At 26.7% G+C, this 24926-nt stretch overlaps 1 protein-coding gene across 1 annotated transcript; it reads right to left on the bottom strand.

Moving 5' to 3' along the window:
• Nucleotides 1-315: 315 nt before the first annotated feature.
• LOC145841370 (uncharacterized) lies at nucleotides 316-7634 on the bottom strand. Its single transcript, XM_082948731.1, has 7 exons — nucleotides 7543-7634; nucleotides 7082-7372; nucleotides 6744-6844; nucleotides 4863-5022; nucleotides 4295-4472; nucleotides 1508-2848; nucleotides 316-495 (listed from the first exon to the last, which is right to left on the bottom strand). The coding sequence occupies exons 1-7, from the start codon at nucleotides 7630-7632 to the stop codon at nucleotides 368-370; spliced, it is 2289 nt and encodes a 762-aa protein (XP_082804857.1). The 5' UTR covers nucleotides 7633-7634; the 3' UTR covers nucleotides 316-367.
• Between the last annotated feature and the right edge of the window lie 17292 nt (nucleotides 7635-24926).

A 24926-nucleotide genomic window follows, 5' to 3' on the forward strand; every position in this document is an offset into this window, starting at 1 on the left:
TATTAGCACCGCTTTGCTTTATTTTAGAAAGTATTATAAAAAAAGCTGATAAATTCATCTTGTTTATATAGATTATAGTGAACAAAGTTTCATAATTATTTCATTTTTTAAATATTATTTTCTTTTAAAAAAAGTATTTACTATTTTAACTTTAAAGACAAACTTTAGTTATATATTGCAGTAATTAAAGTTTTAAAGATTTTATTTGTATTAACAAATAGCAATTAAACTTAAAGTTTTTATCATAAGAATGGTTCCTTAATTTAAGCTTTTTGAAGTTTAATGCATTATCAGGTATTTTTGTACCTTGTGATTCAATAGTCTATCAACATAATTAGATAATTTTTTTTTTGTAGGTGCTAGTTTCTTATGACGCAATAATTGATTGAATTTGAGCTGAGTTTTTCTTTGAGTTCTTAGTAACATCGACATTACTGGAAGTGTTGCTCGTTAGAGGTAGTCCTTCGTTATTGACCGGGCTTAAAACTTTCAAATCTGTTTAGTATCAGTAGAAATTAATGATTAAAAAACTTCAGCATAATTAAGTTTTATTATAATAAACTGTAAATAAACTTGTTTATTTGTTTTAGTTTTAAAGTATATTAGCTATAGAAAGTATTTCTTCTACTCGTCTAACAAAAATATCAAACACACTAGGTTTTTATTTGGTCTATAAAGTATTTTCTTTTACTTAAGCAAGTTTACAAATTTTGTTATAACTCAACCAAAAAAATTAAAAGCATTAGTTAAACTTAAAAGAGTAATATAAAAGTTATAGACAGTTATAGGAATTAAAAAATAAAATGACTTTTGTTGATATTTAAAAGTATGATGTGTATTGTATTTAAAAGATTTATTCAATTTAAAGTAGTGGTCTAAAGATCTTATTAAACAACACTTTTTTTTATTAAAGTAATTAGAAAAGAAAATTCTTTAAACTTATTCTTTTAGTTTTTATTTTTGTTTTTTAATTTTAATTAATTTAGATTACACAGAAAAGAGTTAGCTGTACTTTTAAACTTTTTTTTTAGTTACTCCAATGAAGAATATTCTAGTTTTTTATTATTGGTATTAGAATATATCTAACATTAAGCAATTTAATATAAATTTATGACGTTAAATTAAGGTTTTATTTCATTCAAATGTTGTTAAAAGATTGCGAAAAGTATCTTTAAACTTTTAACTATAACACTTAAAACAAAAGTTTGAATTAAGCTGAAAAAAAAACTTTAAACTGGTTTGCACTTAGCATTGTCGTTAAAGAAATTCCTTTACTGTATATACTTATTTTTTCGTAATATTAAAAATAACGCTATAAAGATATTTTAACGTGTACAGAACGAAAGAAAATAAGTCTTCTATAATGTTTTACATTGTAGCATGAGCACGCAATAAGCAAAACAAAATGTCGGATATGTTAACTTTTGCTGTGTACTTAAAGTACAACAACTTTTTTTTAATTTTATTTATAAAATGTCATTATATTTTTATTAACAATTTGACTTACCAGTTGTTGATGACATTATTTTTTCACTGTCAGATTCAGACGACTTTTTAACACTTTTATTTCCATTTTCTTGAATTTTGTCGTTACTACTTAATGTACTGAACTCATGCATGCTATTTTTACCATTAAAAGCTGATGTTGAGTTCATTTGTTGTTGCAAACTTATAAGGGTTTTGAGAGATTGTTGCAATACCTGAAACTGGTTGGCTACTTGATTTGCAGTCGCTTGGTCCCTTAACCCACGCTGGTACTCTTCGATTAAGCTTTGCAGTCCTAATGGGATCCCGGAAAATTTTGAAGTTTCGTTAGCCGTCGAGGAATCGTTTTCAATTGATTTATCAACTATTTTGTTTTCATTGCTGTGGACTTTTGTACTAGTTTCATCTTTGGTATTCATCTTTTCTTCTTCATAATTAGTAACATTTTTTGTTTCGATTTCTCCCAGTTGATAGTTTTTTGCAGCATCTTTGTACTCGTTTTTATCATTACAAAAGTTTTTGCGATCTGGCAAGTCTAACGGCGACCAGATTGCCCCGTTGTTTTTGCTTGAAAGATTAATATTATCTTGAACGTTTTTACTTACTGAGAGCGACGGGCTTTCGTTGAATTCTTTTTTTATTTTCAAATCAAAATCAAACTTTGGTTTAGCGAGATTATTTTTAGATACAGCTGAAGCCGAAGACGAGGCCAGCTTGATTGGCTTTGGGTGGAAGTTGTGGGTGGAAGTCGAACCGAAGTACGGGTGGTGACGAAAGTTGTTTTCGACGGGTGGCGACGGAGAGTGGTCGTGGGAGGAGGCGGACGACGAGCTGATGCTGCTTGCCCGCAGCTTCAGTTGGGCCTGAATTTCGGCGGGCGAAAAAGAAAAATGCGGACCGGGCAGCGTGGCCGACTTTGTTCCGTTGTTCGCAATGTTCGATTGCGACGACTGCGCTAGCTTTTGCCTCAAAAGTTCCTGCCTGAAGCTGTTCATTCGGACGCTTGCTGCAGCCGCCATCTGAGGGTTCGGATGCTTCAAGAAAGGTCTTGTGAATGCATTTTGCTGCCGTTGCTGCTGCAGCTGCTGAAAAGTTTCGTGGTTTAACAGTTGACGCGGAAAGTGTGTAAAGTGGTTGAGAAGCATTTTTTGTTGTTCGATAATGTTTATGTACGGGCTTGACGGGTTAACGTTTAATCCTTGAGAAGTAACTGGGCTTTCTGAAATACTTCCGATGCTCGATCGGATTTCGTTTTGCTGAGACTTAACAAGACTTGTAGGAAAGTTTGGAAACGATTGGTGCATGCTATTTATCTGGTGTAGCTTTGGCCTTTGATGTAACAATGAGTCGATCGTTGTGCTTTCTGAAAAGTATAACTAAGCTTTAGTAAACTTTTAGGTTTTCTTATTTTAACTGTTACTTATTAAAGTAGTAAAGTTTATAAAATATTAAAGATTGTGTAACATACGTTGTTCGAACAGAACTTAAGCATTGAAAAAAATAAAGTTTTAAACTAAAACAAATTTTGTAATGAAAAAACGGTTTTATACCACCTTTAATATTATTTTTTAAACATTTTTGCTTTAATAAAAGATAAGTTTTGCTCTGCTTGAAATAACAGATGAATAAAATGGATAAAATTGTCTCACGATTTACATAACGCATCCTGAAGCCGCTACGTTGCTCAACATAGTAGCAATCTACTAAAAACGTTTGATCGTGATGCTGTTAAACAATAGTTGATTCACTTATTCGTGAGACCGGTAACAAGAAATAGATACTTAACAATCTATTCTATATACGCTATATTCCATAAAGACTTGAGTGTTTAAGTTGTATAGATACGCAAAAACTAAGTTCTTTGAAACTTTTGTAACTAGTTTACAAAAAATGAGATAAAACTGCAGTAATCCTGTGCTTTCTTTTTAATACAACTATCATAACAAGTGTTTTATATACAAAGTTAAACAAAAATTTATTTTATTTTATTTAAGTTTTAGTAGAAAATACCAATTTCAAAAATTAGTTTTAGAGCGTTTCTAATTTTTTTTTTGAATTTAAAGCTTAGCAGTATAGTTGAATTTAAAAAAAAAATTCAAAAGTAAGTAGTTACCTTTTTTGTAAAATTTTAAGTAATTAATCAATAAAAATATTCAAGTATTTCAAAACGGTGTTAAAAAACAAAAACAATAATTATAAGAAATTTCAGAAATTAAATATCTATTATATGTTTATAACTTTAAATCTATACAAGTTATGGTTTATATATTAGTTTACTTTTTATTTTCGATTTTTGAATTGGTTTTCAGTTGTTTCATTTAAGCCATAAAATATTTCAAAGTAAAGTTCATAGATAACTTTTGGCTGAATTTTTAAAGAGAAATATACCAGAATCAAATAAAACAGTTGCTCCATAGAATAAGTTCACGCTTATGTCAACTATATTATTGAGACAAAAACGCAAATTTCACGCCAAAAATTTTGCCTCATTGCATGGCTTTCAGCTCAAAACTGCGTGTTATATCAAAGCGTGTATTTTTGTTGGACTAAACTGATGAAAAAGCTAGTTATTTACAAAAATGACACAAAGAAAAATACACGCGAGTGCTTCTTTTATATGGAAAAGTATTCGCCTGTCAGTTTTATCAGTTTATCGCCACAACTGGTTTTACTCTTTTAATGTTGCTTGCTGAGTCGCATGAGTTTTGCTACTCGATCATAAAAATAAAAGGGAAAAAAAAAGAAAACAGTAAATAGCGTGCATATAAAAATTTGGCAAGATAACTTATAAATACTAATCAAGCAAAACCTTTACCACGAGGCGATAATGCAGCGCTTCCATGGGTCAGGCTTGTCATCGTCAGCTCGGCCCCTTCAATACTGTCACTGTCCTCTCGGCAATCGTCGTTTTGCTTGTTTCTCGGGGACCAGGTCATTTGGTTTTCTTTCTTCAGACGGCGTCGAGCGTTAGCGAACCAGGTAGAAACCTGTAAACCAGTTCAAAATAAAAACAAATTTGTAAATACTTATTAAAAAGTGGTTTTTATGAAATTAAACTAACACGTAGAAGAAGTACCAAAATTTTGTGTTTATTGAAATATATTAAGTTGCTATAAAAATAAGTTCAGCGTTGAAAATAGAGGGTTGTTTATAAATCATACGCTTAAAACTGTGAAAACAGTAAGCTTATAAAAAACCGTGGTTATTAAAAGTTAGTTAAGTTGTTTTTTACCAAAAATAAAAAAATACCTTATAAGATATAACATTTTACCAGCGTGAGTAAACAGCAGTACTTTGTTTAAAGTTTTACAGTTTCAATGCAATAACAAAACACTAAGCTGGTCATATTTTAAACAACTAATAAAATTAAGATTTACTTGTGTCAGTGTCATTTTAGAAACGATTGCAAGCATAATTTTCTCAGCTTTTGTTGGATAAGGATTTTTTCTGTGCTCGTTTAACCAAGCTTTAAGAGTAGATGTCGTTTCTCGTGTTGCATTTTTTCTTCTGGCACCTTCGAGACTCATTCCTTGAAACCTGTTAAAAGTTTTGCAATTAATAATAATAATTAAAAACTATATCTAAATGTATATGCTTCATTGAAAAACATTTTCTTTGCTTTTTCCTTATTGCACGTTGAACACTGTTATTTTGCTGCTACTTTAGTTTTAAAGTTGTTTTAAAGCAATGGTTTTAAGCTATTTAAAATAAGTTAAATTTGAAGTTTCTTATACAAAAAAAAAAACGTTTTAATTTTCGAAACTTTTGATTGTAGATTTTCTTATCGCAGTCGTAAAAACGCTGGTAAACAAGTCTCTAATAGCACGGTCATTCAACCAGTTGGCCTTTTAAACTGCTTAAGTGTCAGAAAAAACCGCAGCTACAAGGAACTACGCATATTGCCCGCAGCAGGTCAGAAATTGCTTGTTGGAGTTTAATTACCGGTGGCATAATGAGCCGATTGTTGTACTCGACAACTTAACATTGCAACTGAAACAATGTATTCAACATGAATGACGTCAGCCCAGGTACGAGGCTGACTGTGCGTTGCCGGGCAATTACAATAGAAAAGTTTGTGGCAATGTCATATGGTGTGACTTTAACTTACAGACTAATTGATCATCAGCGACCAAAATGGGGTCCGGTTTCGTCTGAAGCTCTTTTAAAAACGCGCGTTTAAATAGGCTTGCATGTCGTATTGCCCCCATTATACTTGCAATGAAATTAAAAAGATGCAAAGGAGAACGACGTTAGCCTCATAATTTTGTTGCTTATTCGCTAATGTAAACATCTACAGGAAGCAGTCGATAATTCTGGTATACTTGAAGTTATAATGGTTTATGGGCTTCGTTTTTAGAAAAGAATCAAACAAATATACAAATATTTAGGAAACCATTTTTATTTACGTCATGAATACAGTATTAATCGGCCTTATTAATTTAATTTTAGTTAAACTGACCCTTACAATTTTCTTTTTCCAATAGCTAAAATTTCTAAAAGTTTATATTTATTAAAGCAGAAAAAACCCTAGTAATTTGTATTGAAATTTTTGCAATCGATTAAACAACTTTGATGTATGAGTAAGAATATTCACAATCGTTTAAAAAACTAAGCCTAAGTTTTAAAAATTTTATTTATTTTCTTTTAGAAAGTGTAACATTTAGTTTGAACTCACAAAAATAAAAATTAACTAAAAAACGATTAAAGCTTAAAAATTTTCAACATTTATTTACTCATATAAATAGCAACCATATTTGATTTTTTTTGTTGTCATTGAAACTCAATCAAAGTTTTAATCTTTCAGTAGTTTTTTAAAGCAGAACAAAACTCTAATAGTTGTTTGGCTACAAGAAGAAACGTTATTCAAACTTTGATTGTTAAAAGACAAGTAGAAAAAGCCACGGTCGGTATTGATTTTACACTTGTCTACCGTCACCTGCACTCCCATTGTATCTACCTTTTCTTACCTACCTTCAACTTGCTGCATGAATCTTTACACGCTTGTCCTACTTATCTTGCAACTGATAGCTTCAAGTTGTCATACTCGTACACTTTTGTCATTTGGTGGTCACAATGTCGAAAAAAAAAGTGGAGAACCGTGTAATGTAGTGCTTCGTAATAAAAACCCCTTTTTAAACCGTGTCTTTTGATACATTTAAAAGTATAATTTTACAAGTTACATTGCTACAACTTTATGTTTTAGTTTCATTTTCAATTGCTGTGCTCAAAAAAAAAAAGAAAAATCACAAAAAACTAACCCTGCAGGGTAAATTTGATTAGAGTTAAACCCAGGATAAACTCCCATGGCCGGTAACGAGTTCCAAGGAAACTGCGGAAAGTCTTTCGTTTCTAGTCGACTCTGAAAATTTATTTAGTTTTTTATCGAGAGTAAAAATTAGCTTGATTACGTTATTAATTTGAAAATAACTATTTAATAATTCAACGTTGTAAGAACTGTTTAATTGAAATACTGTGTAAGGTAGGAGTTTAATTTTTAATTTAGATTAATTTAAAATTTAAAGCCTGCTAAAATTATTTTACTCTCTCAAGCAGATAAACCTTAAAATAAACGAATGTTTTCGACTTCGAAACATACCGAAATCTGATTTAGGACATTCTGATCGACACCGACACCTTGGTACATGCTAGACAATTGCTGCTGTTGGTCTTGAGATGCCTTTGCATTGTAAAACTTGTACAAAGCAGCTGGGTCAATGGTTGCTGTTGTTGAAGCAGTAATCGGAACTTGTGAGTTTGACCTGACCATGGCACCAACAGATGGAGAAAAACTCTGCGTGGATGGAGGTTTAATGCTCAGTTTTTTCAGATCTATGGTGTGCTGTTGAGGCGACCCTCTAACTTTAGTTAATTCAGAAGAAACTTCCACCTTTGCAAAAAAAAATTAAACATTAAAAAAAATTCGGAATAAATTTTAGTAATTATATTTATACTTTATACTGAAAACGCATGTTAGGTTAAAGTTCATAAATTTGAAGTTCAACTTCACTTTTTACATAAAGTAGAATAATATTTTTTACTTAGTAGCTTGTTTTTTACCTTTACTTGTTCCCGATTAGACAATGCAGGTTTCGGTAGTGAATTAGCATCTTTTTGGCTGGTACCTTGATATGATACGAATGACGACATAGGTGTTTTACTATTTTTAAATATCAGTACTATCTATATAAAAAAAATCATTAAAACGCTAAAAATTAATAAAAGCATCATTAACTTAGGCTTTGTTTTTCAGTAGTTTAAAATGTTTCCGTGTAATTCTTAAATAAATACTTATTTACAATATGACTTCAAAGTTACAACACATAAAAGTTGTCTTATGTATAAAACAAAGTTAAAGTTTAATATGTTTCCTAGTTTTACTAACTTTTAAAATAACCAAGAAAGAGCTATGTTGTAACATTAAAAAGGAAACAAAGTTTAGCAAAAAATACTTTTAATAAATTTTGCACTGTTTTAATAAGTTTTAAGTTTTAATTTTCTAACCTGTTAAGTTTTGCATATATAAATATTTCGAAGAACGATTTGAAAAAAAGTAACTGTAACCGAAAAAATTCTTTAGAATCAACAGACAAAAATATACTTTAGTAGCATCTTAATAGCTTTTAAACAAAGTCTTAGAAGTTACTCGCGCTAAACTGTTTCCACCTACTCACAAGAAATAAACTTAAACAAAAAAAAAAAACAATTTCCATTCTATCCTGCGTTATAATTATAAAAATTGTTGTGTACTTAAAATAAGCGTTCAACCTGACAAAAAACTTTCTGTCTTTTTCGCACTTCTCTTCTATTTGTCACTCTCACACTTTGAATGAACGCACAACAAATATGGCAGTCTAGGCACACTACACAAATAAATTTATACAATTGATACAGAGTAGACTTTACACTAAACTATAAATTATTCCTCACTAATCTAGGAGTGTAAAACGAAACTTATTTTTTTAAAAATAAAGTTTTTTTTTCTCTAAAACTTGTGCTAAAACAAAAAAAAAAAAAAACATAGTGCATGCAAAATTTCTTAAAATTGAAAGAATTTTCCGTTTTATACACTAAAAACTAAGTTTCTTAAGAATCGTGGTGCGGTGTTCGCTTTAAGTTTAAGTGTGAGATAGATAGTAGGCATCAAAAACAAACTTCCTTTATCATTGAGACACAGCCCACGCATAAAGCTTAACCCAGCAGTATGGTGTATGCTAACTATGCTAAATATGGTGAAGTATGAGAAGATTATGAGCTAAACAACAATTAAAACAATAACCAAACTTATAGTTTCTTTTGGCTGATCAAGTTACAGCATGTGTATTAAATTTCGCTCAGCCTAACTGGAGAGTTTCACACGTTAAACTTAACAAAAAAACGAGTGAATAAGGTAAAAGACGATTGAATAATGTTTGCGTAAAATTATAAAACTTTTAAAATTACTTTAGATTGTATCTAATTTATACAATAGTTATGCAAAAACTTATAAAAGTTGTTAGTCATTTTAATCTAGTTTATATTGTATTTAAAATCTGACGATGAGTTAACTTTTTTAAAACTAACTTTTAGAATATATTGATATAATAATACAAAAATAAATATGTTTTTTAAATTCATTAAAACTCATTTAAAAATTAAAAAAAAAATTCAAATTTCAAAGCTGTAAAAACTAAAATGTAAATTTCTAATGTGAATCAAAAAATAAATTACAGCAATCAAAAAAAAACTAACTATTACGAAAAAATTTTGTAAACAAACGTTGAGATATTTAATTATGTATTGTTATATCTTTGAATCAAAAAAAGCAATAAAAGAACACCTGTGTAAATCGAAACTGCTCTTAGAGCATGCGCCATGAACGGTAAAACAGTTCAATAAAAGCTTTTGGCTAGATTAATTTGGGTTTGTATCAAAATTTTTTGTTGAAAAGAGTTGAAGTAACTTTAAATGGTTGAGTGTCAGATGATGAACTCTACAATCATCACCATGTCCAGCAAACAATTACCTTTTCACACAGAATCATAAGTTTACTTTGTATCCGTTTAAGGTTTCTTCTACATATTAACAATATGCATAAACATTGGTTGCTTTTACTTTGTGTTGAAATATGATAAGTTAAGTCCGAGCTGTTTGTGCTTTTTTTTCGTTTCAACATTTGCTAGATATTTTACCTGTCAAAAATAATTTGAATCAATATTACCTTTCTATTCTTATACTGTTAGCAATTGTTACATATCCGTTATAGCACTTTCAAAATAAACTGTTTTTAACCCATGACAATAAAACAGTATAAGTTTTAGAAAAAAAATAACCTTCAAGAATCAAATTTTATAAATATAAATTTTACATTTACGTAACCTTAAAAAATTAATTGTATGTATTGTTTGTTAATAACATTTGAGATTGTAATGAAATTTTAGTAAAAACTTTTACTTTGATAAGTTTATATCTTTCTTATTAGTAGTATTTTATTCAAGTTAAAAATTCTATTACCATATAGCTACTTTAGAAACTACAGTTTTACTTTTAATGTGAAAGTTAAAAGGATTAAAAAGTATTGTGTTGTTGAAAAAACTTAATTAGTTTAAAACTCAAGTTGTTTAATTAATTAAGTTTTATAGTTATACAACTTATTTTACTTCTTTTTATTTTAAAACTATAGATAACGACTTTAATATAAAAAAATTAAATTATAACTTAATGAAATATATCTTAAAACTAAGAATGTTTTTTGTTTTACTAACTCGTCTCGTGCAGTTAACTAATGTTTGAAAGAGCTTAAAACTTAAATAAATGGCTTAGTTTGTTCTCTAAACCATTTATCAATTAAAAGTATCGAAACTTTAGCAAAATTTTTTGCTTTATCTAGCTATTCCAAAAAGTAAAACTTCATTAATTGCTACAAAAGTAAACATTGTTTCTTCAGCTACTTTGATCTAGCTATGTAACGGTTCTTAGATTAAACTACAAGCTAAAAATAAATTAAAGTAAAAAAAGTTTAAAAATGTTAAAACTTTATTTTAGTTAAATAAAATTAATCTTTAAGTATTTAAATATATAGAATTTTTAAACTTTTATTAAAACATTTGTTTAACTACTATCAAAGTCTAAATATTACTTGGAATGCTGGAATTTTATATATTTACAAAAAACAACTTTTATTGGAGTATATCGTGTCATAAAATTTTATTAACTAAATGTATCTAAAGCTAAATAAATAATCTTGAGATTGATAAAAATCATAAATTAATGTTTTATTTAAAATATTTAATTATATCTATTAATAATATTACTTGTATCGTTACAAAAGACATGTATTTTTCATTATCTTAAATGATTTTTTTCGAAAAAAGCAGCTCAACTTTATTTAATAAACTGTTACGTTAGAAAACTACAAAAATTCATATGATAGAATTAGAATAACACAACGCCAAGCTATAACGCAACACAAAAAGAAAGTTTTGTTACACTACTGTAAACAAATTTTAATGGTAATTTCAACGTTGAAAAGGATTGTAATTAGCTAAGCAATTTTCAAACTGTTCACTTTGATTCGTCGGCAAAAAGTAGCAGGTGTGAAATCCATGTGCAAAGTAGCAAGAAAAACAAAATTAAATATTTCTAACACAGTTAATTACCTTTTCAATTTGGACACACATGTTTAAATCTAGAAAACTCGAGTAAAGCGTTCTGGCGAGAGCGAGTGTGAAATTTTGTTTATGCCTCGTAAATAAAACGACTGACTTAAGTTACATACCAGTGACAGTTACATTACTATGACGTCCAGGAAGCTTTTAATGCCTTTTGATTTATTTGCTTTCTAAAACTTAGTTTGCTTTGCACCGCGCACTGTTCTCGAAATAACTTCTTTGTTTCATTATTGCGTCACACTAGTAGTGACGTTTTGGGCTTCCTGTAAAACAAGTAGCGATTACTTTAGTTTTGTTGCTTGCTGTTATTTATGACGGCAGTTAATAAGAATATTTTGCTTTTTAGCTGAAATCATATGACTTTTATTTTTAGAAATCTGATAAGAAATTTATTACAACACAACGGTGAATCATTTCAATTACAAAAGACCAAAAGAATAAAACAGAGAATTTTGTAACAAATTAAAACTTTAATAGCTGTGACTGTTTGCATAAACTTTATAATACTTAAAAAAACACTTTTAATTTGAAACTTTATTACTGTTATTAAAACAACTTACGACTATTAAGACTACGTATCATCATTAATTTATTTTTTTTCCGCTTTGTAGCGCGCTTTTGAAGATTGTACTTAACCTTTGCATGTTATCGCCAATAAAATTCGATAATTATCTATATTGCTTATAAAATCTATTCAAAAATTCAAAAATATCTATTTAATACTTTAAAACTTGGGCTGGCAAATTACGTCCCGTGGTTAAAATATGACCCGTAAGCAAGTATTTCTGGCCCGCAATGTGCTTTTTAACTATGAATATTGTGTAAAAAAAAAAAAACAAGTTTAAGCTTTTATATTTAAAAACACCGCTTTACTTTGAGTTAACTGTGCTGTCTACATTACTTTTTTTTTCAATTCTTGAGTGTGCCCCGCATAAAAAACTTTTTCTGTAAGTCTGGCTCATTCCTTTAAAAAAAGGTAACAACTTAAGCTTAAGTGGTTGAAAACAATAGTTTTATATAATAAAAGTATTTCAAAAAAGTAGAAACTTCAAAAAATGTCAACCACAGTAGTTTGAAGACTTGAAGTAATTTTTTTAAATTCATGAAAACCATCTGAGTAAAAATCGAAATCAAGTTCTTATTAATGAGATTGTGTTTAATTAAGCTTATATTTTTTATGTTAATTTTGAATCTAAATTTATAAATATTAGTTAAGAAATCATCGCTTTTGTTTACCTAAACTTCAAATCCTCTTTTTTGTTACGTTTATAGAAAACACAACTAAAACAATTCAATTTCTAATTTAATATGCTTCAGTTTGATTTACATACAGTAGTAGCACATATTTAATCTTAAAATGTTACCAATAAAAGCATTATTTTTAAACAAAACATTATAGGTTAGAGAAAAATACTTTATTATTTTTTTTAATATAATACAACTATTTGTATAAACTAAAATTTTGTGCTTTAAAATTATGAAGTTGAAATTTTATCTAAAGCGCAAAAGTTTTATAAATGTATACGTCGTATGTTCATGCTTATTTTTTACCTTTTATCAAAACTTAAAAAAATGGTTATGTTAAAAAAACAAACATAAAAAAATTGTATAATATTGAAAACAAACCACTACGATTTACACGTAGTTCATATAAATTTCTGTTTAGTTAATGTAGAGTTGTTTTTATAAAAAGATTTGTTACATTTTCATAGTAAGTTTTTTTAAATTAATTTAAACTGTTTAGCTTCTCGATTTTTAGTAAACATTGTGTTTAAAAAACTAAGTTCTGTAACTTTTATATATATTTAAACTGTTTCTTAACAATTACAAGTCACGTGTTAATTTACTCAGTAAACCAAAATTGCAGTAATTAGTTTATTGCTTAAAGCTTAATTAGACTTAATTAAACTTTTAATCTTTTTTAATGTTAATATTAATAAAATAATAAGGTGATGTTTTTAAAACCGATCTTAGCTCAACAGTATTCGATAAATTTTACTGTTTTTACAAAAGTAAGTTTCTGTATGCACTAATTTTTTCAACTTGTTAATTTTTTATTAATTTGATATTAATAGATGTTTTCCAAGTGTTGTATATCATTTAGACTTTTGTATAATGTTTTAAACATGCATGTATAAATTGTTTGATAAAGTTATCATTCAATAAATTTTTAGTTTAACTAAGTTTGAATAAAAAGTAGCTAGGTTAGTAAAAAGTTTAACAAAAGTTAGTTCAACAGACTGTAATCGTTGAAAACTTCGAATACTTAATCAATAGCTAACCTCAACCAGTATTTTAGTTTTATTATCTATTATTTTCGCTATAAATTAAACGTGTATAAATGTATGTTCGTAAGAAAAAGCTTGACTTTATTTACACAAAGATGAAAATAATTAATGTTTCTATTTGTATTTATCATACTTAATAACTATTAACGAAAAAAACTATGCTTTAAATAAAAACCATCACTTTAAGTACATATCAAACTGATACTTTATTGTTTTAATTTAAGAAAAAAGTTTATAAGTTTCTTGATTTAACACTGTACTTAAGATAAGTATATTTATTAAATAGTCTAAGAATACTATAAGTTAATTAGTTTAACCATAAAAAACTAGCTAAAGAAACTTTGAAACAATTTCTATCAAGATTATGTATGTTAGAGGTCTAACCTTTATCAGCGATTGGGCTAAGCATAGATGTACAAAGTCATCAAAACATTAGTTATATGTATATACCAAGCCAAGGCCGCTCCTTAAAACTTCAGCTCTGACATAATCTTTGATGATTTAATGTAGTAAATTTATCAATCAATTACATTGAAAAAGGTAAATTGGATTGTGGCTATTAAACTAATAAAAAATTGTATCAATCTATGCAATAAGTTTACTTATTAACAAATATAATTGTAGCTATACCTTTGAAAATACTAGTTACAAAATAGTTATTACTGATCATTTTGAAAAAAATGCAATTACATAAAAAAAAAGTCTTAAAAAAACATAACTTAAAATAGATTTCTTTACAGTTTTAAAAGAACCAAAAAAATGAAAAATATTTTTAAAGTATCAAAAATGCTTTTTTTGTTTAAAAATCCAAGTAGCATGTACAAAAATGCACATTTGTACGATTTTGCTGAGTATACATCCCTAATCGTAAGCTTGTGCTGAATTTCATAAATGTCGTCCTACATCGTTTTTTTCGCTTAAACACTTAAAATACTGAGTGAAGTGTGTTGCAAATTCTTAAACTAAACATAATTCTTTTCATATTAAAATATTTTAAATTGTTTAATTAGTTGCAATAAAGCTCTTATGCGTAAAATAACAAGACAACTTGAAGAAAAGACTTTCAATAATTTATAAAAGTTACTACGTCTGCAACAAAGTTTAAAACTTCTTAACTAGCTAAACTAAATAGCTGTTTTAGATCATTGAATTGCCATTATTTATTTAGTATTGTTAGAGGCTTTGTCTTCATTTAAATACTCATACATAATTTAAGTTTATTTTTACTACTAGAAAAAGTTAAAAAGAAAACCGTTTTCAAGGAGTCATCAGAGTTATAAAAAAAAATGTAGGAAACATATAAGTAAAAGTTGTTTAATTGATTTATAAGTAACTTCAGTTTATTTCAAAAAGGTAATTTATATACTAAAGAGATTAAATGTAACATATTTTAACTATATAATCTTTGAACATCTAATAAATGTTATTATCATCTAAAAAAGCATTCGGTAGAACAAGATACAATAAAGTAGAACAAATTTTCATTATATGTATTAGATAATAACATACAAAGTCAGTACTGTTTTATACAAAAAAAAAATTAAGGTTAATTTAAATTAAGGCTCCAAAAACATACCTTTTGCAAATAAAATATGCTTCTACTTTTAAGACCAAGTTTTGTTTAAAAAAAAAATCTTTGATTAATTTTAAAAGCATAAAAATTCAAACAATATTCATTTAAAACTAATCAGAGTTAGTATATATCTTTACTTATGAATAATTTCTAGCTTGCTGTTTTTGTATTATAATTAAAAAACTTTGTAAATTTTTGTTCAAAAAATTAAGTCGTTATTATTTTAGATTTACATAGGTCTTAGGACAAAAATTTTTAAAGTTAAAGGTTTTGCACAAAGCTTAAAAGCAGTAAATAATAGTTACGTATTAAGTAACTTTCAAAACTTATTTTAAAACTATGTAAATTTTAACTTGTAATTATCAGTAAATAAACTAAAACTGTTTTTTTTTACTGTTATAATTAAGATATTAAAGCTTTACTACGACAAATAAAAATTTGAGACATTAATTATGTTGTATATCTATAAAATGAACTAGTATAATTAAACATATCTTACAAATTTTGAAGTTTATAGTTTTGATATGATACTGTTGTTTTTGTTTATGGATGAAGTACAATTTATGTTTTATTAGTTTTTTAAAACATTCAATTAAAATTTAAAAGTAAGCAGTATTCTAAGTTGAATGTTGTTTTTAAGTAAATTTAAACTATAGAAATAAATAAAGTATCTATTAAATCAAACAAAACTTTTATTTATGATATATTTAGTTATAAAAACTTTACTAAACATTATAAACAACGACAACATTCTATGATCCAGATACATAAGTTTTATGTTCACACGTTTGTTGCAAAAATAAAATAAAATATTTGAAGCAAAGAAATATATCATAAGTAATTTGTTTTAAAGTTTCGAAAGCTGTGCACAATAGTTAATCGATAAAAAATGCACACTATACTATCAAGCTTTTAAATAATTAAAAAATTACTTTTACCATAGCTTTATAAACTTGTTACTACATAATGGTACTTACCTTTTTTGGAGTTAAGAACATAAAACATGCCTAAAAAAATTAAGTAAACATTTTATATATAAAATAATTGTTTGGTAACGAACTCAAGTTACTCTAAAACATTTCATGCACACTACTGGATGCAAACAGGTGCATACTCTTAAAAATGCTGGATAATAAAATAAACTAATGTTTAATAAGTAGTCTTTTAAAGACTATGTACAATTAAAGAAAAAACGTATAAAAAAAACTAAAACTAGTATTCAGTTAATATATTTTGTAAAACCATTATAAAATTGTATTATAAAAATAAAGGAGTAAAACAAACAGTAAACTAAGCTAGATATAATAGATATACTAGTCTTTTTGTTGTTTCAGTTTGTAATGCCTTTGAATTTTATTATCCTTCGTATAAAAATAAACAAATACGTGAGCTAAAGTGAAATACTGTATAGTTTTGTTCACAGCTAAATTTACAATGTTTTCTTAAGTTAAAAAAACACTTTTATCAACAAAAATAATAAAGATATGTTCAAAAAGTTTACACTTAAATTGTAATAAAAGTTTTTATATTTTTACAAAAAAAAACTTAAGAGTATAATTTTTGCTTTCTGACTATTGTATTTAATTAAAAATCTGTTACAAATAGTTTTATTAATATATTCAACAATTAGTTTTTAATTAAAACTAAGTGTAGTTTAACGAAAAATAACTATTGATAAGTCGGCCACAACACAGCTAATCGATTTTTAACCTGATGCAAGTGAAACGCTGAAGTTTTATTTGATGAAAAAATTTTTTAAACCAATCTTGAGTAAAACATCTTAGAAAAATAGATTATATTTTTAACAAGTTAAATTTTCTAAATAAAAGTTATGTTTAATTAACACAGTTTAAAACATCCTTCAGTAATGTTTATTGGCTAGATTTACTCCATAGCTTGTTTAGATTTTGTACTTTGTAGTTTTCATTTAGACTATACTTTTCAGTACTACAACATATACTACTTAAATATTTTTGTAAACTTGTTTGTTTAGTTAAGCTTATAAGATATATAGGCTCGCCTTTTTAATTTTAAGCAAAGAAGAGAAAAAATTGCAACTAGACAAAAAGTACCTTTATTAAATAACAATGAAATAAAAAACTAATTACTTTAAGCAGTAGAAGTACTTATTACACTTAGTAAACTAAAAAAAATTACAACTAACTAAAACAAGGCAGTATTCTTGAATAAAAATACTATTTCGTTAAAAACATAATTACATTTTCTTTTAAGCTTATAACATATATTTGATATTCAAAATTCAATTTTTTTTAAATAAGAATTTTTTATCTGATTATTAAAGTTTTCATGAAAATAGTTTCTTTGTTGGTTTATTAAAAATTCGTTTTAAGTATCAAGTTTGTTAGTAATACTTTTAAATATTTAACCCTAGTTAGGACTAGCAAAATTAATAAAAAAATATTTTATGTTGTTCTAAGTGTAGTATTTAAAATACGTACTTAAAATGCAAATATTTGTTGCCTTGCGTTTTAATTGAAGAAGTTAACATATTTTAAATCTATAACTCTATTTACTCTTTCGAAAACTGTACAGTTCAAAAACTATGTGTCATCTAAAAACATATATTATCGATTTTAAATATTGTTTGGATTAATTGATACATTCATGCATTTTTTTTGCAAAATGTATTTTAGAACTATAAAGTTTTTATTGTTGTTTTTATTTCTTAAATTTCTTTTAGATTTTAAATAAAAGTAGGCGTTATTAGAGTACGTATACATTTTTGAAAGCGTTTAAGAACCTTATGTGAGCAAATTTATTAAATAACATTTTTTAACACTCATACTATTATATCTATAAAACTGTTTCTAAAGCTTTGATACTTAGATTAACTGTACAGCTTAACAATAAAATCTTTAAACAGTTGACCTTTAGCAAACACTTTATTTAAAGCTTAAAACTTAAAAAAAAACCTTAAAATATTAATAGCAAAGTTTTCCTGTTTTTTAACCAATGCTAGGTTCTAACTAAGAATACTTTATTGGAAAATATATAAAAAAGCAAACACATTGACAAATTCAAATATAAATTAAATGACTTTTTTAATTGACACTAGTTTACATATGTAAACAACTTTTCTTAAACAAACTCCACACTAAAACTAGCATAAAACTTAGAAAACGTAAGTATACTGAGCAACTGATGAAAGATAACTGTCGTAAATTTCAATAAAGATAGTGTGCAATTGTAGTAAATATATATTTGCTCATTATTAACATATTGACCTCAAATTCGCTCGAAGAAACAAACAACGCACCGACCATTAATCGTATATCCAATCATTGTTGACCTGACGCTAATCTATACAAGTTTATTTAGAGTTCACCATATAGACGCAGGGAAACTGATTTGTTAACTCATCAGCGTTTAGTTTTAAACTTTAATTATTTGATTAAACAAAAAAGTACAATTGAGAAGTTATCAGGAGAACTTAAAGAATAGGAACTAAAAGTTTTTTACAAACTTGTTAGAACTATAGCTTTATAATTCGAACAATAACTATTTTAATACAAATAAAATTGTATACAAGTTTCTGATATACGATGGTTATTATTTACCAAGCTTACTGCCTTAATTAAAACTAATGTAGCTATTTGTTTATGTATGGAACTGTGAAAAGTAAAACAAATAGTTATTAGTATATTAATAAATATCCGCAGATAAAAGACTTCATTTAAAAAATATCTATAAAAACGACTAACTAAATTAATAAAGTAACTAACTCTGTTCTCTCTATTAAACTCGATGATATAGTTTGTCTGAAAACTTTTCTTTCTGATCAATGAAAAAGAGAAAGGGAAACAAATACATCAACTTGAAGACAAATAAATGCTTTTAAGGTTTTGTTAAATTTAAACTTCAGGACTATTTTAATATTCTCTATTTCTTAGTATATTGTAAACACAGAATTAAGTTAAAACACCAGCTTAAAAAATACAATCAAATTTTTAGAAGTCTGTAGTTTTAGAAATATTTAAGTTTGTTTATAAGCTAAAAGAAGTAACTTGTAAAAAGTTGTTTAACATTTTAACTTCGTACTTTTATAATAAAAATTAAAAATATTAGTTGTTTTAATATATTACTTAAAACTTTATGAAAAACATTTTTATTCAAAAAGGTAAATGTAGTTAAAATTTTTCAAACTTTATCAAAGATAAAAATATAATTAACTATTTTGTTTCATAACTTTTGTTCATAAACTAATAATTTATTAAATTACGCTAAAATTATCTCTATTGCTTAATTTTGTACATTGAATTCTTGTAAATTTATTTATTTATAACTATAGCAAGGCTTTTTGTATTAGTCAGTTTTTTGGTGTATAAGACAAAAAAAAACACATTTATAAAAACAAAATACAAAAACAGTATATAAGTAATTTTCACTCAAAGTTTGTTAGCTTGTGCATTTTCTTGAAACTCTGTTAAACTATTTTGCGTAAATTCTCATTAAAAATTTTCCAAGAATTATACAAGACAATTTTCGATCTTTATTCTATCACAAATTTATTTGTCAAAAAAGTATGCTAATAAAGAGTTATATTTTCGGACAGAAATCAATCTTTCAAAAATTAGATTAAGCGCCTAATAGTGAAACTGGTATAATTTATTACCTTTCAATGTTAAATTTTTAACGTGTGTTGGTAATTTAAAACTTCAAGGAAAATCAAAGACAACTTTGTTAAGTACACATGGCGTCATCCTATTGAATTTTTTTATATTTTACATCTAAACACAAGCCAGCTTAATTTCAAAAAAAAAATCAGCAACTTTCACTTAATGCGCTGCAAAAACAGTTTTAAGTGACTGAAGCTTGCATCTTTTATATCACTTACTTCTTAATCAATAGTTTATGAGTGCAAAAACACTGGTACACCATGCTAGTAAAGACGTAGTACTTAATTTAGAAAGGAAGCTACTTGCTACTGAGGTCGATTATTGGACAAAAAACAATTTGCTCGCAATCGCAACCCATTACCTACAATGACAGCTTCACTTCAAGTAAATCAGGCGAGTTTACTTATAAGCTGGAAGAAACTTTTGTTAACTTCTGTCACTTGATGTTTTAAGACAATTAAATTGAGTTGATCAATGAGGTCCATATGGCCATTGATTTAATACAATGATTAAATAGAGTTATTTCCAACAATTTATAACAAGTTAATTTACTTTATATCGATACTAGAAGTACTATTTTTAAAATTACCTATTTTAGCCAAGATTTAATGACTTTTGTAAAATTTAATACTTCACGCATGTATTTCTACAAAATAAATTATGGAAACAAAAAATTCCTGAAAAAAATGCTTGTATGATTTCATACAATAGACATATGTTAATTGATAATAGTTTTTGTTTTATATTTTTTACCCATTTTAAATGTTTTATAACTTTCTTGTAAACTACAAAAAAAGCTAATTGAGTATATAGTGTTCAAAAACGTTTCAACCTTATTTTGATAAAAATATTAAAGCTTTCTTTTAGCAAAAATTTTGATTGTTTTCGATGTAAAGTTTGTACGTTTTTTTATGAACTTAGTATAATATAATTTAGTTTAAGATTTCAAAAACTGTTTTTTATTCTTCACGACACATACATACTTTTAGGTTTGGTTTAAAATTTATCAAGCTAAACATAAAGAAAAATATACTTATAAAGCATTTTAAGGTTTAAACAATCTCGCATTAAACTTATATGTTAAATAATAATTGATTGATATTTGTAAACAAAAATAATCTTTAATATGTATAGCTTATTGATCAAAGAAAACTTAAAATATTTGGTCCTAGAACATGGGGTAAGAAAAAACTTTTTGTTTATCGAGTCGCACACCACGGATACCTTTTAAAGTCTTGTCTAGAACTATAACCATATTTAACTTTAAATAAAGAGTTTAACTAAAACAAAATAGAAAATATTTACTAATTTGTTTGTTAAAAAATATTTTATTATATTATTTAAAAACAATTATATTTTTAACTCAAATTCTTAAAATTACTTTTTTTATTAAATACATCAAGTTTTTATTCTGTATAGTAAAAAAAATGTATTGAAAAGATAATTTTCGTTTTGTATCTTTTTAATATTTTTTAAGTCATAGACACTTTTAACTACCAAAAATTCTAAACATACATTCAATAAGTTTCTTTAAGGTATAGACACCATTTTGTTATAAAAAAATTCTAACTGAAAGTTTTTTAATTAAATTTAGAACTTTATTAGTTTTTTATCTACAAGTTCCGGAAAATTATAAAAACTAACAAAAAGTACAAAAACATGATTTTAAGTTACTTTTTATTATAGCCTAGTCTGGTTTTTTAAATGGTGTATATAGTTGTTAATTCCATCTAATTCTATTTTTCGAATAATTGCATTTATGTTTACACCATAAGCTAATTTTGATATACAGCTTAAAAAAGTGTTAAAAACTTTTGTATTCTTCAGATAGAAATTGTATAGGGTTTTAAAACCTGATTTACTTTAGGAAAGTTAATCACTTTCATAGTACGCAGTCTAACGGTTAAAGAAGTGCTTATAAAGGAAGTTAAATAAAAAGTTTAAATCCTCGTTGATATAACAAACTAATTGATGATATATCAAAAATAAATATTTATGATATAAATTTAAAACCGCTTTGCTAAAACAAAATTACTTAAGTTTACCAGTACTTCAAATATGTAGTTGTTTTTACAAGTATTTTGTGTAGACAGTTTTAATTCGCTTATTAGTATTTCATAAACAGTTTTGTAATGCTATTTTAAAGTAGAACATTATTGTTAAATATAACTAGTTTAACTGATTTTGTACAATCATTTTATATCAGTTGTTTAAAATACTTTTGCTCTTTTTGAAAGTTTTCAAAACTATATTTTAAGAACTTATTTGCAGCTTTTTAATATATTTAATTAAGAGCTTATAAGGCAATAAGCTTGTTACTTGTTGATAGTGAAGTTTGCTTATTTTTAAACAAATAAAATCTCTAAAAATACGCAAAAGTTTTATCTAAAATACATGCTAGAAACTAAAAAAAATAATGCTTAAAACGAAGAAAACATAAAGCTTTGTTAATTTTTGGACTTTAACTTTGCAATTTTAATAACTTTAGCAAACTCCTATTTTAAAGAACAGACTTCTAAATTTTATTTCAAATTTCAATCTTAATTAAAAGAAGCTAATTAAATTACATGCACGTCTGCTTTACTAGATGACAAGGACTACGTTTTCGTCACCTCGAAGAATTGTGTTTGATGTCGCGAACTTGTCACTTGTCATTTGTAAAATACCAACATTGTGCTCGGTGATATTTCTTGCAAATACACAAACAAGCCGATACTTGCATGGTAGCAAAATATTGAGCTAGTATATGAAACTGTTAAAGTTTTCAAGTTTCAGGTGAGACTTACAGGTTTAAAAGTGTAATTCTTTGTGATTTTCGTCGATGAAATTTGTACGTTTTTTATGCTCGTAATTAGTGAAGAATAGTCGTATAAAAAGATTTAATCTACTTAATTTACTGCATTTTTACTATTATTTTTTTAACTAATGCTTAGATAAAAATAAAACAAGTTTTATGACAAGCAAAATAAAATTTCTGCCTCACAATTTATTTATACATTTTTTTAAATTTTTAGTTACTAATAATCATGTTGCTATACCTATAGCTTTCAAAAAGTTTTTTCAATTCAATAATACAAAAGCTTCATCAAAAAAAGTTAATAAATATTTCAATATCACTTATCAATATATTTACATATGTACACACACTCACATAAAAAAAAATTAGCAAAGATTTAAGCACTTAAAATTTAAAAAAAGCAATACTTGCTTTTCATCAAACTTTTTGCATATAAATACACATATAAATAGTGTATCACACAATATTTGTTTAGTTTTGTAAAACGAACGACAAGTTGAGTTTTAGGCTTTGAATGGCCGAGAATTATGACCTTTGAATATAGAATTAAAACATATAGTTCAATTGCAGTGCTAATATTGCAAAATTTCGTGTAAATTTCGTGTAGTTTTGGGCATCCCGCTGGGAAGAGTCCATATGCCGCCTGCTTTTAATTTTCCGTTTTAACTTTTAAACAAAAAACAATGGTAAAAGTATTATAACCAGCTTTAATATTTAAAAATAAAGTATATAAGGCAGGCAAGTTTGGAACTTTATCTAATACATGATAAAATATTCTGCCTCGTTGCTTTTTGTTCTTATTATTGTAAAAAGAAAGAAAAGGCAAAACCTTTTCAGTTTTTATTTCAACTTACAAGTTTTTAATTTATAGAATTGACTAATTTAAAACCGAGCGTTTAAAAACTAGTTGTACATTTAAACTAGTGGAAAAAGCTACTTGATATTTTTAGTTTTGTTGAAAGCTGAAGCTTGTAAAGACTTTGTAGTACTACAGTTAAGTATTTCTTTAGACTACTTTGCAAACCTAGAGAAAGACTGCTACAGTTACTTTTGAAAAATTTCTGATGATTATTTAAAGGAATTAGAAATAAACTATACTGTTTAACTTTTGATTACAATTCCTTAGTGTTAAAAAGAGTCAAAACTATTTAAATACTTTTTTCTTTATTTGATTTATGGTGTTGCTTAAAACTGTTGTTCTACTAAAAGCTACAACAATGTACATAAATAAAATAACTTAAGTTTTACAGAGTACTACATTTTTATGAGGACCATGTACAACAACATCTTATTCAAAAAAAGTACTTGATGCAAATTTTAAACAGATGCACTTTAATACAATTTAGGTGTGAAATATAAAGGTCTTTGTAAGCATTAACTATCAAATTCGTAAAGCTTCAGTGTAATTTGTATGCGAAAATCTGAAAGCGCGTCTATAAAAAATAAGTGCTACTTTTGCTCGATTACATCGCAACCTTTTGGTTTAATCTGCGTTGGAGCCGTATTAAGTGCGGGTGGTCTGTGCTGTTTGCTGCCAGTGCCGCATTTTTCTGTCGTACTAACTTGAGTATAAACAAATTGAAACATTGATCGTTGTCATGCATGTGGCAGCGTAGTGTACATGTGAGCGCGATGAAAAGGGGGAATTTCATGAGTTGTCACACGTCCAAACCCGTCATAATGTTCAACTAATTTACATTGTTTCTTGCCTCCCGTTCTTTTGACGTCCATTTCACGCATTTTGGGTGGCAACAAAGATCCCAACTGATTGTTTTTGCTCGTGACGTCATTCAAAACGTGTAAAATTCGTGTAAAAGACAGGTTGTAAACAACAAATATACAGAAAAACCAAGTAAAAGACGTTTCGTTAGAGGTTTGGTATTAGGTAAAGCATGTATTGTTTATAAAAATATAGATTTTTTATAACACTTTTGATTAAATATTTATTTTATATCTAAAGAATTTAAAATTGTACTAGTAACAATTTTTTTAAAGTTTAAATATTTTACTGTTCTGTTGTACTAACAAATAGAAAACAACTGTTTATGATATTATTGTAAGTATATTTACATGAAAAAGTCTATGAGAGTATGATAAAGTTAAGTAAATAAGAAATAACAATTCTTTACGAAACTGCAAAATAAAGCAACTATGTGACTCAAGGTAATAAAACACCTAACAGCTGTTGTTCCCCAACACCCCATCAACACTTCAAACTCTGGTTGAACTCGAATAAATGGTCCATAAATAGACCTTTAAATTCACATGCGTTTTTTATGGGTGAGATCATGCACAAGCTCCAATAGACAGACCAAGCGATGAAATTTCATCTACGCATGTTCGAGTAGTTGACATGGCAGCACGGTTAAGTAGACGCTTTAAACATGACAACATGTGCGAATCGCCTATGAAGGGGTTGAGAGATAAGTAACTCATCGTCCTCGGGCTAGTAATACCCTGTTTACACACCTGTTATCGGTCAGGATTGTTTTAAAATTT

The sequence above is a fragment of the Thalia democratica genome, chromosome 7 (genome assembly GCF_965202585.1).
Source record: "Thalia democratica chromosome 7, ktThaDemo2.hap1.1, whole genome shotgun sequence".
NCBI classification, from domain to species: Eukaryota; Metazoa; Chordata; class Thaliacea; order Salpida; family Salpidae; genus Thalia; species Thalia democratica.

Bases quoted from the DNA above. Each gene is read 5' to 3' on its own strand.
- LOC145841370 (XM_082948731.1), bottom strand. From the start codon at position 7,632: ATGTCGTCATTCGTATCATATCAAGGTACCAGCCAAAAAGATGCTAAT. The intron at 4,473-4,862 runs GTAAATCTTAAT...ACTGGTTTACAG, and splicing joins CTAAAATGACACTGACACAA to GTTTCTACCTGGTTCGCTAA. The intron at 496-1,507 runs GTAAGTCAAATT...GATACTAAACAG, and splicing joins AATAATGTCATCAACAACTG to ATTTGAAAGTTTTAAGCCCG.